Below are 18891 nucleotides of genomic sequence, written 5' to 3'. Positions count from 1 at the left end.
AAATCTACAAGTCAAAATTAATCAGCCAAATAAACACCATAAGACTGTCTCTTATTATAACCCAACCAAAACTAAATGAACAAATTCATTAAGCCACTTTACAAAACTGCAATTCACATATCACATGGACTGCTGCTTACTCCCAAAGATGTGTGTGCACACACTGAGCATCAGGCCATTTCCCTCCTGCCTGCTGACAAGTGGAGAGGTGGGCACGCACTTATAGCACCAGATTTGTGTATATTTCATACCCAGAATACAGCTTTGGGGTTGCAGAGACACCACGAAGAATAAGGACTTAATTCAGAATAATTTATACAACTACACTGCTCTCCAATGTGTTAGTAATTTTTTTTAATATCACAACATTTCCCTTTTTATCTGGTATAAATCCCACAAATAACTGAATTTTAGACATTTAATTATCTATTATGGTCCCTAAAAGAACTGGAGTGGGGATGGAGAAAGGAGATGAATAAGGCTGGTGGGAAATTGGAAAGGGGTAAGGGAGAAGGTAGAATAAAAGAAAATCAGGGAAGAAAGAGCGCTCATATTCCTTTGTGATACACAACTCTCTCCAGCAAAAAGTAATAGAGTTTAATGACAAGATCTCTGGTTCCACGTGATCATTTGTTTAGGAAAGAGAGAGAAAAGGTAGGGGAAAAAATCAACTGAAGTTGACTTTCAGAATAATCCAGCTGCTTGCTTCAAATATATAACAACAGCTGTCCTCAACATAGTATGATAGAGAATGTCAATCAATAGCAAGTATGTTTATTGGGATGTGAAAAAAAGAACACATCAAAATTGGCTGAACAGCAAATATCATATATATTATAAGCAAAAGGCTCTCTAAAATCAAAGAAAAGAAGTTGGAAAGTAGACGATACAGAATGAAAAAGCAAATCCCATCAACATACAAACACAAAAGTCAGCTGAGATAGTATCTGGAAAAAATAATGGAAAGAATATTTCTCTGCGACTTTGGAATGGAGAGATAAGAAACCAGAGCAACTAATTTTGAGTAAAAATAAAGATTTATCACTGTCAAAATGTTTGCGTTTGTTGGCTTTTCTAGGGAGATTTTTAATACTCACACAAAGATCATTTGAAGCTGAAAGCTGACATTACTTGTCAGAGTCAGACCACATCCCACTACTAACTCACTTTAATAGCTTCTCTTTCCTAAAATTTAACAGGAAAAAATTTAAATTCACCACCATCTCATTTCAGGGCCAAGCAGTCAATTGTCAAAGAGAGCCCATCATGGTGATGTGCTGAAGTACTTTGCAATTTACCTCGAAAAATGTCAACAGTAGAATACTTTTAAGAAGCTAATTAAAAAGTAGATAAACACCTATTTAAAAGGAAATAATCCTTTCTTAAAAACCAGAGCAGGAGGCAAAGAACAGGAGAAAAGGTCATCCACAGCAGACTGTTCGTGTTTCCAGGCCAGCACTTCTTAAACATCTATTTGACCACTGTTCTTGACCACCCACCAAGCTCCAGGTACTACATGAGATGCAGACGCAATGCAGGTGAGCGCAACCCTTCTCTGAAGAGGCTCCCTATTTTACAAGGCATGGAGGGCTCCCTAGAAACAACTGCTTCTGGTTGGAGGGAAAAAGAGGAAGAGACAGGAAGGGCATCAAGCTGGAGGTGACACCCAAGCTAAACCCCAGCAGGTGAGCAGGCAGAGGGAACTGAGTGTGCAAAAAAAAAAAAAAAAAAAAACCACAGAAGATAAAAAGAGGAAAATTCTATGGGGGTTAGGAGGGGACAGGGCAGATGTAGGCGCCAAGGGCTAGAAAGTAAGCGGTCCAGGATACACTGGGTGATAGGATAGCTGTGTAGAATTTAGTGTCCAGGAAAGTGTCCTTTTCTTTACCTAAGAGACCTGGGTACTTTCAGAAACCATGCCCTTTGCATCCCACTAGTGGGTCAGAGATCCTTTGAAGATCTCAACAGTGGATGTAATGGACAGAAACCATAGAAATCACATGGCCACTCCTGACACTGCAAAACTGCCCTCAAAATCAAAAGCAAAATTTTGTTAGACAACCTATTAACACATACTTGCTCTGTTCAAGAAAATTTTACCTGGCCTGCTTTAAATGTCTTTAAAATGAAGGTCAATTAGCAGCATATGCACTGCGTAAAATGAAGTATATAAAAATAGTTTTGTGCATGGACAGTACCCAGGAGTGAGTGTGCACCAATATTAGCCTCTTGTGTGATTTGCCTTCCAAAATTTTCAAAAATTCTTTCTGCATCATCTTTTTCCCAGACAGCCTTTTAAATCAATACCATATTACATGCATACAAATGGTGTGCCTTTAAATTCTATTTACAAATTTACCAGAGGAAGAAAGCCAAATGATTAGTGCTAATAATTAGTGTTAACATCTACAAGTTCTAAGAATCTATGACACATAATTCAAAACTGGCTTAGCCTTAGGAGAAACTGGGGTGAAATAATGTCACAAGCAAACTCAGAGAGTATGTGATGTATTATACTAACATAGTGAGTCTTCAAGTGGATTAAAGACCCAATTAGATCAGAGAAAGACTCACTTCAACTGAGCTTGAAGGGCCACCGAAAGCCCTTCTCCTGGGGGAACGGAGCTCTATTGTCTAATTTGATCTGAATGGAGGCAACAGGAAAAACAAGGGCAGGCATCCTCTGACCCTTTCCTCGGGCGACAAGGAGAGGAACATAAAGGGAAGTGTTCGCAGGCAGAGCCATCAAGCAGTGAGGAGGGGACAGCTCCCGCAGCGCTGTCTGCACGCCATTGTCCACCCCAACCCAGCCTGTCCAGTGGGAAATCGCCAGCATTTCTATTGTGACAATCATGACTTCAGAACCTAATGGCAAACATTAAGAGCTACACCCTTCGCGTTGTCATCAAAAATTCCACTGATGGTGGTATAAGATTTATAGACTTTGAAAAGTAGTACATGTCTAAACTTTAGCATCTGCGACCTGAATTCAAATCCCCAAACTTCCAAATCCTTTGTTCAATGCACAGGCTAGTTAGTGAGTCACTCAACTCCAGTCCCTCTGCTTCTTCCTTTTTCCAAAGGAGATGACATCATGTCCTCTGAGGACTGCTGAAATCCAGTGTCTGGCACAGGAGAGGGGCTCAAGCCCCTCACAAGCCTCTCACGCTGTGCAAGGGCCCCAAGTTTGCACTGCCTCCTACAGCCGGTAAATTGCACAGCCCTCAGGAGCCTGCGTCACCCCTCAGCTCACACCTCCTCACTACATACAAAGGGAGAAGCATCTCCTAGTTGCTCAAGAGTCAAGCTAGGCTCTTCTCTTCTACTCCACCCCCAGCCCAAGCCCCATGCAGGCCTGCCCCACAGCAAACTGTACTAAGCACAGTGGAGGAGCAGTTTTATATATTTATTACATATGGACTCTGTGTGCTTAATTATCTGGGACAGGATTTCAAACTAACCCAAAACATGAGCTTGGGGGTAGGGGTGTGTATGTGGGGGGTGGGAGGGACATGGGGGCCACATACAAAGGATTAAGGTGATGAAAATTTGTATCTTTTTTTCTTCCATCTGGGGGAAAAATAACTTGCGCTATTTGGGGCTTTTTAAAAATATTTAAAATTGTAGTGCACAGGCAGACAACCACTATAAGATAGTAATTCAATTGAAGGGCATTCCAGCGTGTGCAGAGCACTCAAGTTTCACCCTTGTGTCGTTTATTATATTATTAGAATTTCCAGATTGAATTACTCCACTGCAGAGCTTCCAAGTCACTGCATTTTTTGCTATATAACATCTAATATCGCTTATCAAGATGCTACATTTGTCCTTCAGTGTTTTACCAAGTGAGACCTCAGGATGCCCGAAGAACGTGTTTTCAGGAACTCGGGGTCACGCGCACCTCACCACATACGCAACCAAAGGCCTCCCTCACAGGGAGGCCGATACTATACACCTTAAAGCTGCGCTGGTTTCCAGAAGGGTCTAAGTCAACAGTTTCAGTGAAGCCTCAATGTTGACATCTGGTCTAAGTTAACACTTAGAATAAGCAGAGAGAAGGTACTAATCTGAACTGCTGTTGGCCTGAAGTTTTTTGAATTAGTGCAACTAGCACCATTCCTAGAACAAGCTGTATTAAGTACTGTTAGTGAGGTGATGAAGAGGAGCTATGAGATCTTTTGCCTTAATCAATACTAACAGGAAGAGCAAGAGACAGGAAGTGGGGTGGGGAGAAATCAACATGCAGTGGCATTAGTATCCAGGCAAGACAGACCTTCCCTTGAAAGGAAAAGAGCTTGAAGGCCCTTGTCAAAGCTAGAAACACAATGCAAATGCTCCTCTGAATTCCCTCCTGGGGCACAGGCTGCCAGCCACAGCTAATGGGATAGAGAAAGTCTCTTCAGGAAGCAATGGGCTTCAAAACTAGGTAGATGAGCCTTGAATTATTTTGGATTATAAAGGCAGGTCTTCCCCTGCAGCATCAATTCAGCTGTAATAGATTCAGGAAAAGTAAGAAGATAGATATGAGCAAGTTTCTTGTTTTTGGTTCCCAGGCATCCTACATCTGATTTTGAAAAATATATGAAGCACACATCACACAGGTGGACAAAGCACACGTGCAGGCCGTTTCCCAAAACAGCCCATGTGTGTTATAAACATTAATTTTTTTTTTTTTTACCTTACTGGTAACTTCATTAAACAAATGAATTTTGTGTCCTATGTTTAAGGAAAATGACAATATGGAAAATGATGAAGACAGTAGGTAAATAAGTAAACACTGTGCAGAACAGCCTGTGAGCACACACACAGTGGTGGCCAGATTTTAAGAACAAGTGCTGGAGTCAGGAAGGCCTGGGTTCGAATCAGAGCTCGGCATACAACAGTCCTGGGACAAGGGACAGGGTCTTGTGCACCATGGCCTGGGTCCCTCATCTATGAGATGGTGAGTGATGGCACCCACGTCCCTGCTTGAGGATTAAAGTGGCCATGAAGGGCAGCCCTGCGCACAGGACCTGGCCGAGCATGAGCGCTGGACACAGGATACCAGGGCATCTTCAGCTGCACCCCCATGCCAGCTCTCTGCACCGCCCCAAAAGACATAGTATCTGGTCACTTAGAAGCAGCCTAGCTGGAATTTCCACATCCTTGCACCAAAGAAAAGAAAAAGGACTTAGAGGAGGATGCATATTCTTTAAACCATAGGCTTCTGGGCCTCCCTGGTGGTGCAGGCAGTTGAGTGCAGCACTGTGAAGCTGTCCACAGCTTCTGCAGTGCAGGTTCAATCCCGGCCGGCTGCGGAGATACCCACATGGTGCAGCAGACCTCTCCTATCTTGCCCACTACTTCCCTCAGCGGTGTATTTCGGTCAGTCTGCCTGTTCTGTTCCCCACTCTGTCTCGGGTGAATCCTCTCACCCTCCCCGCATCTGTCCTGTACCCCAGTTCTTGTATGTATAAATAAATAGATCTTTAAATCAAAAAATAAACCATAGGCTTCTGACCAGGAACCTCCACTTCCATTCAAAAGGTGGAGATCACCCCAATGAAACAATGCGGAGGGTGAGATGGGGCAGGGGAAGCAAATGGCAGTGATGAGAGACCCCACACCTGCCACAAACATCACAAGAACATAAATCTGCTCTACTCTCCCAGCAACAGGATCAATACAGCACCAGAGGGGCTGCTCTCTGGACAATGTCCCCACATGTGTGCTGCTGGCACAGCAACAGAGCCAATGAGACAGCCAAGACCCTGGCCTACAATAATGGCCCAGAGCAGGAACGTCCAGTACTCCTCCCAGTGGGTGATTCACTGCATGGTCTGCTCGCTCAGCCATCCTGGAGGCAGGGAAAGGAGAGCACCAGGTGCCGCACCTCTTGCCGGGGGACGGTGCGCATGGGCATAATCACTTGGGCATCACTTGGCAGCAAGGCTCTGAGAGCAGTGGCCTGTGTGTGTGAAAGAATTCTCTGATCCCTAAGGGCTCCAGGGGTTAACCCAAAAACATTCACTGGTCCCAGCACAAGTTTCCAGAATGTACTTTAACTGATGGAAGAAATGCTCGCTTTGTCCCACCACCACCTTCTTGCAGAGCAGAGTCAGCCTGAGCCCTGGCCCTTGGCAGGGGAAGGGACAAGATTCAAGGAGGGGGGGTGGGAGTGGGGGCGAATGAATGACAACAGAGAAGATTCAGCCCCCTTTGGAGATATCAAACAAGATTAGTTTGAAAGTTGAAACTGTGCCTGCTATCTCCAGGGTAAGGTAGAATAACTCCTTGAAATGTCAAGACGTCCCAAACCCAGAGCCCTAAACCCTTACAGCGCCCACACCGCCCTCCCACTACAGTGGCCCTCTAACCCCTCCTCTGCCACACTGACTAGGTGTCTCACCTCTGTAATCTCTCAAAGTGCCTTCCTGGGCACTGCTTTCTCCCTGATGACCTTTGCCACTTCCTACTCACCCTCTCCCATCTCACCTTAAATGGACTCTTTCCCTCCATATAAAACAAGCTGTGTCCCTCACTGTACCCCTCGCACAATTAATACCCCGTCCTTCCTGGCAGCTGTCTACTGGCTTAATTTGAATAAAGTCCCTCTTTCCTGCTCCACTGTAAGCTCCATGCAGGCAAGGACTACTCTGCTATTACCCACTAAATTCCTAGTGCAAGTCTTTGTTGACTGACTAATCCCACCCCAACTTCATCTCTTCCATGAGCACTTCTGCTTCTGGACATATCCCCTACCTTAATGCTACTGCCCTACAAAAACCCAGGTCATGCTTCGAAACTCTGCTCACAGGCCACCTCCTCTAAAAACGCTTTCCCAATCTCCTAGCAATACCCAGGCCTCTAACCTTCATTCTGGAGGAAAGAGTCAAGCTTCAGAGCAACAGAGACCTACTTTCGAATCAGGTTCTACCACTGACAAGGTAAGCAACCTGAACAGGAGCCTCGGATTCCCAAATAATAAAACCTAATGCCTGAGGCTGATCCAGTAAAACACCCAAGAGAATCTGGCACACAGTGCACCTGAAATAACAGATCCCTCATCCACACCGCCTCTACACGTATATGGTGTTGCTAAGTTATGTTTTGACCTTAGATGGTATGCCCCTAGAGGGCACTCCTTATGTGGGTTCCTCAATGTGAAATCATCATCATCATCAAAACAGCAACAATAACAGCATCGCCTGACACTTATTGAGTGATTCATGTATACTGGGTATGTGTAGATAATACTTAGTTTCTTCTATGTACAAAGGATTCCATTTTCAATTAAGTATATCCATACAGCATACACATGCAATAAAATATATCTATCTCTATATTTGGTCATCAAAAATCTTATTGTAGTTTCAGACTTTAAAGCTACAGAATTACAAAAGCTCCAAACTTAAAAAACACACCATCAGGAGCTCATTTACATTTTTTTTAACCTATCAATTTTAAATGCAAAGTTTTTACTTTTCATGTTTTAGTCCCTCTGATTAAAATGACAAACAGAATTCAAAAACATTTCAGAGCTACATTCACTTCAATACTCTAGGAATCTTTTTCTTACTTTACAAGGCAATGTTTGCAGACTGCAGGTGGTGGATTCTACACCCCTTTGTGGATTCTACACCTGTGACTTCTTCTCTCCACCCTAGTACCTGCAGGTGGCTGGCTGGCAGCTGGGCACCCCAAACCATGCCACACAAGGGCAGTTTTCCCCCTTCGCTTGCTCCATACCCACACATAATGGATCTCCATTGTGTGACTGAGACATGTAAAATATTTCAGGAACTGTATGCCTTTACTGCTAACAGTCACAAACAGTTACACCCTATGTAAAAAAGAACCTCCCTGGTGGCCTAGGGGTTGAGTCTTAGCACAATCACTGCGACTGCTTGGGTTCAAGCCCCAGTCAAGGAGCTGAGCCACACATGGCACAGCAGACCTCTCCTGTCTTACCCATTGCTCCCTTGTCAGTGTATTTCAGTGAGTCCACCTGTTCTGCTCCCCACTCTGTCTCTGGTGAATCTTCTCACCCCCTGCACTTCTGGTCTACACCCCAGTTCAACACAAAAATAAATAAAATCTTAAAAAAAAAAAAAACACACAACATAAACGAGCATTCATCCTGTCATTTCATAGGCCAGCTGCAGGCGGCTGTCTCTCTCTGTGTCTTCTGATGCACTCCCTATATGCGCATCACCCTATACCTGCAGGATGCAACCTCCCCTCCTCAAATCTCTGTTAGTTCTATTATTTCATGTCAGGTGGCCTGTAAAAGCCAGATCTATGTCATGTATTTTCTGCCCTAGGTTAAAGCTGCATATATTAGAGATTGTTATCAGCTAAGCTGGGCATTCCTCAGCTGCCCTGCTCTCAATGAATTTCAGGAGATAATACTAATTATGGAGATTAATAAATGCAAAGATACTTACAGATGACGTATACGTGATAAAGTTATTCCACAGAGGCTTTTTCTTAGCTAACATTTTCAGACCATCCAGTATGTAATGTTTGGAGTAACTCATCTAAAAGGCTGGAATTGTGCTTATTAAAATAACCATTAATCTGAAGGAAAGAAAAAACAGCAAAACTCAGTGGCTTATTTCATATTAGTCTGTCAGATCTGGTAACTGAACCCCACACAAATGTAGCTCTACGATGTGAGTTGTCCACTGCTGTATAACAAACCAGTCCAAAATGCAGTGACTTAACAGTGACTGACACAACTCTTCAACTTCTGCACTTGGTGGAAACAGCTTCTCTGCAACTGGAATGGCTGGGGACAGACTTCTCTCCTTTTGGAATCTCTCATCCTCCTGAGCTACTCCCTCCAGCAAGGAAGCTGGACTTTGCTCTATGGCAGCTGCTGTCTGAGTGGGAATTACACACTGAGCTTATTAAGTTAAACTTCTTACCCCAGTCCACCTCAGAATCCTGACTGTATTTGGAGCAGGGGTTTCTACAGAGGTAATTAAGGTTAAATTAGGTCACGTGGGTGAGTCGAACCCAGCATGACTGGTGTCATTCTAAGAAAAGGAAGCATGCCCAGGGATGGGCACACACAGAAAGGCCATCAGAAGACACAGAGACAGCCACCTGCCAGCCAAGCAGAGGGAACTCAAGAGAAACCCAACGTCACCCAGGACTTCCAGCTTTCAGAACTGTTGTATAAGCTATAAGCTATAAGCTGTAAGTCCCTGGTATTTTGTTTGGCAGTGCTGTCTAATACATAGGGCAAAACCAGAAGCTACCACCACTCCTCAAGGCAACATTCCAAAGTCAGAGAGTATCACTTCTGTCACTTGGACCAGGCAGAGCAAATCAAAAAACTAGCCCAGATTTGAGGGGAGGGGACTCTCCTCACAAAGGGGCTGCACACACTATTGCCCTGCACATTTAAGACAGCAGAGGAAGACCAAGGGATGAAGTCAAACCCTAAGCTCTCTTAGGGTGACTGAAGGTGACTGAAGGTCCAGATGGAAAGTTGGGTGATATCCACCTAAGTGGCAAGGCCACAATTTTTTGACTGGACAGTTTAAAGAGCCAAACAACTAAATGCTGACTAAGTGAAAATAGTTCAAGTCTGGGGCCTCCCTGTTGGCCTAGGGGTTAAGTCTCAGGATTATCACCACTACGGCCTGAGTTCAATCCCTGGCCAAGGAGCTAACCCATATGGCACAGCAGACCCCTCCTGTCTTGCCTGCTGCTCTCCACTCTGTCTCTGGTGAATCTTCTCACCCCCCGCACCTCTGGCCTATACCCTAGTTCTTCTATGCAAAAATTTAAAAACAACTTCTTTAAAAAAAATAGTCCAAGTCTGAAAAATATGTTGAGAACAGAAAATGCTAGCAAACACAGCCCAGTTGTCTGTACTATAATTCTCTTGTATACCTGCTAGAGAGCAAAAATACAGACTCCGTTCTGAATTCCACCCAAAAGTAATGTTAATAAAAATAACAAAAACACCCATGTTAATAGAATTTCTGGTCTGGGTAATTTTCTGGACTCTGGCAAGAAGCACACTCCTTTGCGTCTATGGTCCTGTCCACAAAGTCCCTTTTTCCTCCAGGTAATCAATCAATCAATCACTCCAAAAATCCCTAATTGCTCACTCATCCAAAGTTCTCATCATGAGAGTATCTATAACCAGGTAGCAGAATGCACGAGAAGGCCAAGTATGGGTGAAAAAGGAGGCAGTGCCTCTGAGTCTCCTCAAGACACTTGGTAATGGTAAACAGCTGCTTTACACCAACAGCCTAGAAGCCAAACACACAAATGCCTGCTTCAGTTGGATTCTGTTAAACCAGCATTAATTAGGATGGAAGCACAAAGCTTGAAATAATGATTCTTATCCTAAAACCAGATTCTGCATGAGCAGAAAAGCAGGGAACAAACAGAATTAAGTGTTTGAGAGTGAGCAGTATTATGTGGATGACTGGAAATAAAACCTCAATTGAGAATGACTTGCAATAGTCTTAAACCTGCTGCTGAAAACCCCCCTGATGCATATTTATTAGGTCTGTCATCCACGAGGCTTGTATCCCATAGTATTTTCAGCCATCATTAACAGGCACTAATGACCACAGGCTTTCAACGCCACTGTGGCGCACTGCAATGCAGCTCAAAGCAGCTGGTGGAATGGGAACAGATGTCCTGCTTCCCTTCAAGGCAGAACTTTCTGCAGGTGACAAAATGACTGTTAGGTGACTGGCAAAAAGAAAAACAAACAAAAGTTGAAACTGGCATATCTGATGGCAGAAAAGTACACGTTTGGTAGTATCCCAAGGAGCCCTTAACTTGGGCCCTGAAGGTTGGCAGGACTGTTTACAAAACTGCAGCTGTGTGACAGAATCAAAATGTCCCTTCCAAATGGAAGTGTTCACGCAGCCTCAGACACACCTCTGTGTGCCATAGAAATCCACTCCGTCAAGACACGGGGTGAGTACCTACAGCACACCTGAAAAGGGGCACCCCACTACTCCCAAGAGGCTGGAAGTCCACAGCCTCACCCTGAAGGGGCAAACTTGGAGGGCAGACAGTCTCATGAACTCCAGTGGAATGCAATCACAACTCCGGGCACGTGGCAGGCAGCACTGCCGACAGAACTGTGCTTGAGTCTAGGGATGTTGAATCTGTATTCTTCTATCTGTTTACACTTCTGTCTTCCGTTTGGTAAACTGGTTATCTACTTTGCCTCCTTAACTGATAGAATACTCAGAATCCTTTGGCACTAAGAGCAGAATCCATTCAGGATAGATTAGACAGAAAAAAAGTACATAGAAATTGAAAAAGGTGTAGGGGAGTGAGGAGGCTCTCAGAGGACACAGGATATTTTCCCAGAAAAGTTTTTCCTGATTATTCTATCTACAAGCCTCCCCAACCTTCAAGGCCATCCCCAACCCCCTCAACATCCCTACGTTTTCACCAGCACTTCACGATGCCAGTGCCTCACCTCTGCCCAACCAATTACTCTCCTCCCCATCCTGGCTTTATTTTCCTTAGAGTGTGCTCTGAAGTTAGACGTTTTGCTTTCCTTTTTGTGGCTCATTTGCCACTATCACTTCTCTCCACTAATAGGTGACTCCACGAAGCAGGGCCATTGTCTCTGATTTGCTTCTGCATGTAGCCCACTGCCTACAGCAAGGTTTTTGCAGTCTGTGTTTTTGAGTCTGCAATGTTTTTGAGTCACTGAAAGAAAGACTGAAGATGCAAGGGTGGAGGGGATGCAGTTAAGTCTCAGGAGGAACAGGAAACAGAAACTGGGACTAGGACTCGCTTGCTCGCACTCCTTCTCCACACTGCAGGTCTCTGGGCTCCAGCCACGGCTTCAACCTCCACCTCCACTGCACCCCCCTTTGCAAAAGAGCTTTCTCCACTGGGGTGTCAGAGCTGAAAACCCTGCTATGATCTCCCATGTTCCTTAGCACAAAGTCCAAAATCCTTCCAATAATTTAAAAACCATTCACAACCTATATCTTACCTTATTTCATCCAGCCACTCTTCTAGGCACGGGGGATTTCTCTGTTCCTCTCAGGAGCACACGCTCACTTGTGACTTGTGTGAGTTGGATCACTGTACACCCTTTCCGTCTCACCTCCTCCTGGCCGCCTTCCTCTCATCCTGACACAGGGCCACGTGGTCCTGCTAATTCAGCCCCCATCGTAGCTTACACTCTGTAAATTGCTATCTCCCCCAACTAGACTGTAGGCCCTGCAGGAAGGGACCTAGCTGTCTCCCTCACCACTACACCCTTAGTGCTGAGCACAGCATCTAACATGCAATAGATGAGCAAATATTTGTAGGGAAAAAAAAAACAAATGAACTATATATTGGTAATGGCTGTTCACTAAGGTGCTTTGACAAGAATAAGACAGCAATTCGCAGGGACAGGGAACACGATTGTCTTGTCTAATTGCATCCCCTGCCCTGGGATAGTAGGCACCCAACAAATATCTTTTGAATGAATAAATTCCTGGCTGGACTGATGTAACACCTCCCCTTTCTCTTGCACTTAAGGAAACATTAGAATACAAATGGGTGAAAAATGACATTATTAAAGGGACATCTCTGAATCATTTGAAAGAGCCACACTCTATCACTTGTCATAAATTTCTGACCACCTACCTCAAAATTGATCATCACAGAGGTGGTGGTTGAGATGATGGTTGAGAATAGCTGATTTAGACAAAGGGAAGAAATATGAGACACGTTCTGTTCTTATTATTTTATTTTCCAGAAGATAAAGGTGACATTAAGCTCAATAAAAACTAGTAACTAAAACATTCAAACTTTTCTTTTTATAAAGTAGATTTCTGTAGACCTCAGGAAAAAGCTTTAATTAAATCAAAAGGCCTTTAAATCAAAATTCCTTTCAGTTATTTTTCTCCCATACCAATAAGGTCCACCAAGTTGTTGTTGTCAGAAGCCAACCTGCAAAGGCCCCCCATAATTACTTCAGGGAGGCCACATCGCTGACCCCTGGATAGCAGACATGAAACCACAACCCTACAGCGACAAGACTGGTATCTTTAAATACAGCAACCAGTGTGTTTTGAAGGTTTTGGTCTTTTCTGTATATGTTTTCTCTTTTGGATAAAATATGTTAAGTAAAGTTACTGGGGCCTGGATCAACCTGGTTTATTTGTGTTTACATGAAACTATCCCAAATATTGATCACATGGTGAAATATAACCCAAAATCAAAAGCCCTGATGAAGATTTCAGTCTTGGTGTGTTAAAGAGAGAAACAAATATATCTGGGAAAGCCAGATGAGAAACCACACAGCCAGCCACATACTCCAACCCAGGCTAAAGTTAGTAAAGGAAAATACAGCAACCCAAAGCCAGGAGCATCATGACCCTTAATACCTTACAGAACCAGACGCTTCGCGCACACAAACAGATCTGAGGTCTTCAGATCACCCCACATGCTGAGTAACAGTAAAGATTTTGTTTTATTAAAAAAAAAAAGTTCAAAGACCTTTTAGTCTATAAAGAATACAAGTGTTTGATGTCTTTGGTCCCAAATTAGAGAGGATGAGAAAAGGAAAAGCATTAGTATATGTTTTAAGGTTTCTCATTACCACCAAGGGGCTAGGATGGTCAAGGCAAAGAGGCAAGGTTAAAACAAAAACAGCCTACAGAAATGAGCTGCTTCTTTAAAAAAAATTAAGACCATAACCTCTTCAAGCAACAGTCCTTGGTGTCTTATCTGGTAGAAAGCTGTACACTCCAATGGGAAAAAAAAGGCAGGTTACCCCCTGACCTTCAGCCTGTTGTAGACCTTGATCAGTTTCCACTAAAATACTTCATTTATTAGTCTTATCTGTAGAGGGCCTTAACTCTTTTGTGTTAGTCTGGAAAGTGTGAGCCCTTCTCAGAAAAGTGTTTTTAAATATAAGAAGATACATTTAAATGCATAAAAGAGCAATGAAATCAATTACACTTAGTTATCATGACAGTTTCCAACTGCGATTCATTAATACATGTACTTCTATATTAATACATTAAATAATATGAGTCAGTAAATATATTTATTGTCTACACTTAGAGTGAAATGTTGAATTTCAGTTTGAACAGAGTAAAAATAAAGATGTATTTTTCCCCAACCAAGTCCAAAAACTCCCTGAACTCCCATCTGTGGACACTAAGTTAAAAACCCTTGGTTGAGAGAGCCAATAAAACTGTATTTAGTGAAGCATCAAATGAAAATTAAGCCTTGCAAAAATGCATTATCGATTAAAGTGTGAGGTGAGGGTAACTAAGAGTAAGCAATATTTTTCCAAAAACCATGAAGGGCCATTAGTCAGCAAGAGAGCTTCAAATTAAATCCAGAAAGGGATTCAGCTCCCCCTCACACAAGTTACCAAAAACAAACTGAAGGTTTGAGGAACTACCAGCATTGTGGAATCTTCCTGAAGTGGGGAAACAGTGATCCAGCTCAACTGTAAAGCTGAACTAATATCTTTCCTTCCCAGAGCCTCAATTTCTTCATCAAAAATAAATAAATAAACGTGCTGAACATGGGCCACGACTTCTTAGTTCCTGTCCAGTTCTAAATTTCTACCATCAGATTCTCTCTTCTTTCTGCCTGCTTAGCTTTATTTCAAAACCTCAACCTCTTTCACCATCTTCGAACAGAAAGTTTTATCAAATCTGAATGCCAGCATGTGCAACCTAACACTGATGACTCAAATATATGTATACCACTGCAACTTTTATCAAAAGCCTCTTTTGCACTTATCTAATATCATAAAAATCAACCACAGCATTGGGCTTTTTTGTTATTAAAACACAATTCCCTCTAGAATTCTAGCATCATCATCTGGATACAAAATCAATCCATGCTGGGCTACTTAAAATTTGTTAATTATACTTTTTCCACATTTGAGCTGATGGAGATTATTACAGATTTTACAAAGGAAGCCCCCTGTAATCCAAATATATTTCATTATTGCTAATGACAGGTAGGATGAGGGCCTAAGCCAAAATCACAAAGCCAGTCAATAAGGAAAGAGGAATTCATTCCAGGACTCCTGACAGCACATGCATGCCCTCTCTACTAAACTGAAATGCCTCTCAATTCATGATACACTTCCCCACTTCCCCCCAACCTTAACATTTTAGCCAGACTTAAATAGAAAAAAAAAAAAAAAAAATTCCTGACAGACCAGTCATTTTCTCTACCTTCAATTACATAATGGGTACAACAAAGAGTTGTGGCCATAATACAGTCACTGATTAGGATCATGAAATAATTAAATTCCACTGATCTGCCAAGAAAATGATGATCCTACTAGAATCCTAACTACTTGGCAGGTCCCTTAATATTGTGTAACACATAAATAATGCAGAAGTATTTGTATATGGAAGTAGACAGGCAGAGATAGCTCCTCACATACCTACATCTGTACATACCTACATATGTACATATCTGGTTTCTCCATCTGCTCCCCAAGATATCTCAGTAATATTTTACTATGAAATTAAGAAAAGAGCAAAAGGAGTCACACAACGGTTTTGTGAGTTATTTTTTTAAGCACTGTATTTTATAAGCAAAAGTTTCTATCAATATCAATATTGGACATTTTTAGATCTTAAGATTAACTTTACCAATATGAAAATTCCTACCAACATTTATGTACTAGAGGGTCAGACATGCAAAGCTGGTAGGAATTTTTATTTGAGTGTTACTGTTGTTTTAAGAAGGGAGAGCAGTGTCTCAAGTCCTGAGGGTGAGATATGAATTAATAAAAAGTAGGTAAAGTCTACCTACCTTCTCACTATTTCCCCTGCAATCTTCAATGTGGTCAATATTGCCAGAATCTTAGTATACCCTCAAAAAAGAAAGAAAAAGACCACAAGACTGCTCAAGTCTTCAAAAACCAGACTAGCATCTTCTCAGCAGTCTGTTCTGAACTAACATAATCACTTCCTCAGAGAAGTGACCTCCTAGCTAAAGAAAGCAATACCTGTCTAAAGACATTTCCTAAGTTAACCTACTTCTGCTCAGAACTTGGCAACACCTGAAACTGTCATTTATTATTCATTTGTTTACATGCTTCTTTCTGTTTAGACTTGCCACTCCACACTAAAACAAAAGCTCTTTGTTCTCTGCTGGGTTCCTCAATGCCTTAAGTTGCTGGCACATAGTAGGTGCACATAACTGTGGAGTGGCTGACCCAAAATATTCAAGTAAGTGCCAACTATGTCATAGTCTCCTGGAAAAGCCTCAGTAAAGGATGGAGGCATGTGCAATTAGTAATGCATTCACAGCCTAGGACAGCAGGACAATTCAGAGTAGAAATCCTATTTGGGGCCCTTGGAATGCCCTGTGATTCCAGCTATGAACACAAAACCTCTCCAGGCCCACTCACACACTGCTTTTCTCAAACAACTCAACCATGATTTCCTCAAAAGGAAATAATGAAATAAAGTTCTGGCCTAAGTTAATCTTTCGTGTCAGGTTCACAATGTTCAACATACTTTGAAGCCAGCCACACAAACAAAACCAAACTCCTCAAAATTAGGTTGGGCTGAGGTTACATAAGATAGACCCAACTCAAAGTTTTTCTCCTGTCATTCCCTCCTTGCAGAGCACTCTGACATTTGTCTTTTAAGTGCATTTACAATCCAAGTGAGAGAAAGGCTGGTCTGCAAACAGCTTTAAAAGAGATGAGACTTCCAATGATATTCCACTAAGACCGTAGCAACAAAGAGGGCGAGACAACTCTGGGCTGAACTGTCTGGAAGCTTCTCTGAAAAACTCTTCTCTTTAAAATGATTTTCAAGTTGGCGCTTACTTCCACGGACTCCGTTATCAAAACACGTTTTTCTCACTTCCCTGTGTTTTTCCAAACCCACGATCCCTCCTGGGTGGGCTGAGACTGCCTGCCAGCACCCAGGGTGTCCTCCACACAGGTCCGCAGAGGACAAAAGCGCGGGTTCCCAGGAGGGACACATCCAAAGGGAAAAAATAATGCTCCCTTCCCCGGACCCCAAGCCCGAGTTGCTGCCCTTCCCGCTCCCTCTTTCACTGCCCACTTTATCCCGCTTTAAGCCGGCGCAGCCTCTCTCCCGGCTTATTAAGGGTAAACAATAGAAATGTCACACGGAAACTCAGGAAGTAGATGAAGTCTCTAATTGCCGCCGTTTAACGATCGCAGATAATTACTATCTTCAGACTGTGGTTTTCACAGGCGGTGAGGGGGGCGCGGGGGGCGAGGCGGGCGAGCCCCGCGCGGCCGGGCGGGCATCCGCGAGGCCGCGGCGCGGGCCGGGGCGCCGCGGGCCGCCGGGTCGCAGACAGTTGACGGCCCCCGGCCCGCGCCCGCCGCGGTCCCCACAACAATACGCCGCGCGCCGCCCGCAGACGCCCGCCGCGCGCGCCACAGCCCCGCCGCCGGCCCGCGGCGCGGCGCTCCGAGTTCCGGGGCCCGGGCGCGCGGTGCGCGGGGACGCGGGGCCCCCGGCGGCCGACCCGGGGGGCGCCCGGCGTCGCCGAGCGGGCGATCTTCCCCGACCCTGGAGGTGCGCGCGACGGCGGCGCCTCGCCTCGCCCCCTGCCCGCCCGCCCGCCGCCGCCGGAGCGCGCCGGGAAGTGGAGCCTCAGCCCCCGGCGGTGCCGCCCGCCCGCCGCGGGGATCGGTGCCCGAGGGCTGCGCCCCGCGGGGCGCTGGGTCGCCCCAGTCCCCGCCGCCGCCCCGGGCGCGCCGCCACTTCCTCCGCCGGCGTCCTCCGCGCGGACAGCGCATCCCGCCGCCCGCCGCAGCGCCCCGCGCGCGGATGGGGGCGCATCCCGCTCCCGCCTCCCCGGCCCTCCGAGCTGCTCCGCCGCCCCCAGCGCCCCGGGGGTCCCCAGGGAGCCAGAGCCGCCCCGCCGGCCCCGCTCGGGGGAAGCGGGCGCGCGGCCACCTGGCCCGGAGCGCTCACCACCCGCCCCTCAGCGCCCCAGGGTCAGGGATCGCCGTACTCACCCCAGTACCACCAGCTCCCCGTATTTCACCGGCTCCTTATTGGGGGAGCTGTGCTCCTCCTGGCCCGGGGAAAACATGGAGCCCCGCTCGGTCGCCGCCGCCGGCGCCGCCTCCGCCGCGAACCCCGCCGAGTCCGCGCCGCCGCTACAATCCCATCCCGAAAAGGGGGTGAGCGCCCCGGGGAAGGGCACCGCGGCGAAGGGGGCGCGGGGCGGCCAGTCCCGTGGCTGCTCCGTCGTGGCTGCGCGGCTGCCCCGCTGGGCTCCCCGGAGCTCCGTGCGCCGCGACCGCCCCGAGCCGGACTCGGCAACAAATGGGACCGGGCAGCAGGGGGACCTGCTCGCGCCGAGCGCCGCCGCCGCCGCCAGGAGCCCCGCGGGCGGGAGGAAGGGAAGGAGCCGGCGAACCCGGCGGGGCGGGGGCGGGGGCGCGCGGGGGCGGGGCAGGGGCAGGAGCCGGAGCCGCCCGGCCGGCGCGCGGGCAGGTGGAGCCGCCCCGCCCCCCGCGCGCAGCCCCGCCGCCCCCGGGGTCCCCTCCCCCGGCGCGTGGGGCCGCCCGCGCCCACTCCCCGCCCCCCGCGGGCCCCGCTGTGGCTCGGCCCCCGTGTTATGTAAACATAGAGTAAAAGGGAAAGGAAGTTCTTAAAGGAGCAGCTCTATTTTTTTTCTTGCTTCCTCCCCCAAACTTGCTGCGCGGGGTCCGCAGCCCCGGCCGCCCCGAGCTCGGGCCGCCGAAGACCGCCCGGGAGAGCCCGCAGGCGCCCCGGGCGAGATCCCCACGCCGACCCTAGCGGTCAGGGGTGTAGGTGGAGGTAAAGAACCCTACCCGGGTACAAAACCATTTGCTTTTCCGGTGTCACCAGGTCGGGGCGCACATCTGGAGGTGTCGCGCACACGCACCTGGGTGCCTCTTCTGCCAAAGCT

At 46.2% G+C, this 18891-nt stretch overlaps 1 protein-coding gene across 1 annotated transcript in view; it reads right to left on the bottom strand.

Moving 5' to 3' along the window:
* PELI2 (pellino E3 ubiquitin protein ligase family member 2) overlaps positions 1-18045 on the bottom strand; it is a gene marked incomplete at both ends in the record, with an annotated part of 170037 nt that extends 151992 nt beyond the window's left edge. Inside the window, one exon of the mRNA XM_084241029.1 lies at positions 17969-18045. Coding sequence (XP_084097155.1) covers positions 17969-18045 — 77 coding nt within the window. The remainder of the gene's footprint in view (positions 1-17968) is intronic.
* Between the last annotated feature and the right edge of the window lie 846 nt (positions 18046-18891).

The sequence above is a fragment of the Talpa europaea genome (genome assembly GCF_964194135.1).
Source record: "Talpa europaea genome assembly, chromosome: 8".
Classification (NCBI taxonomy): domain Eukaryota; kingdom Metazoa; phylum Chordata; class Mammalia; order Eulipotyphla; family Talpidae; genus Talpa; species Talpa europaea.
Note: the sequence above shows the minus strand (reverse complement) of the source record. Positions and strands in the feature narration are given on the sequence as shown.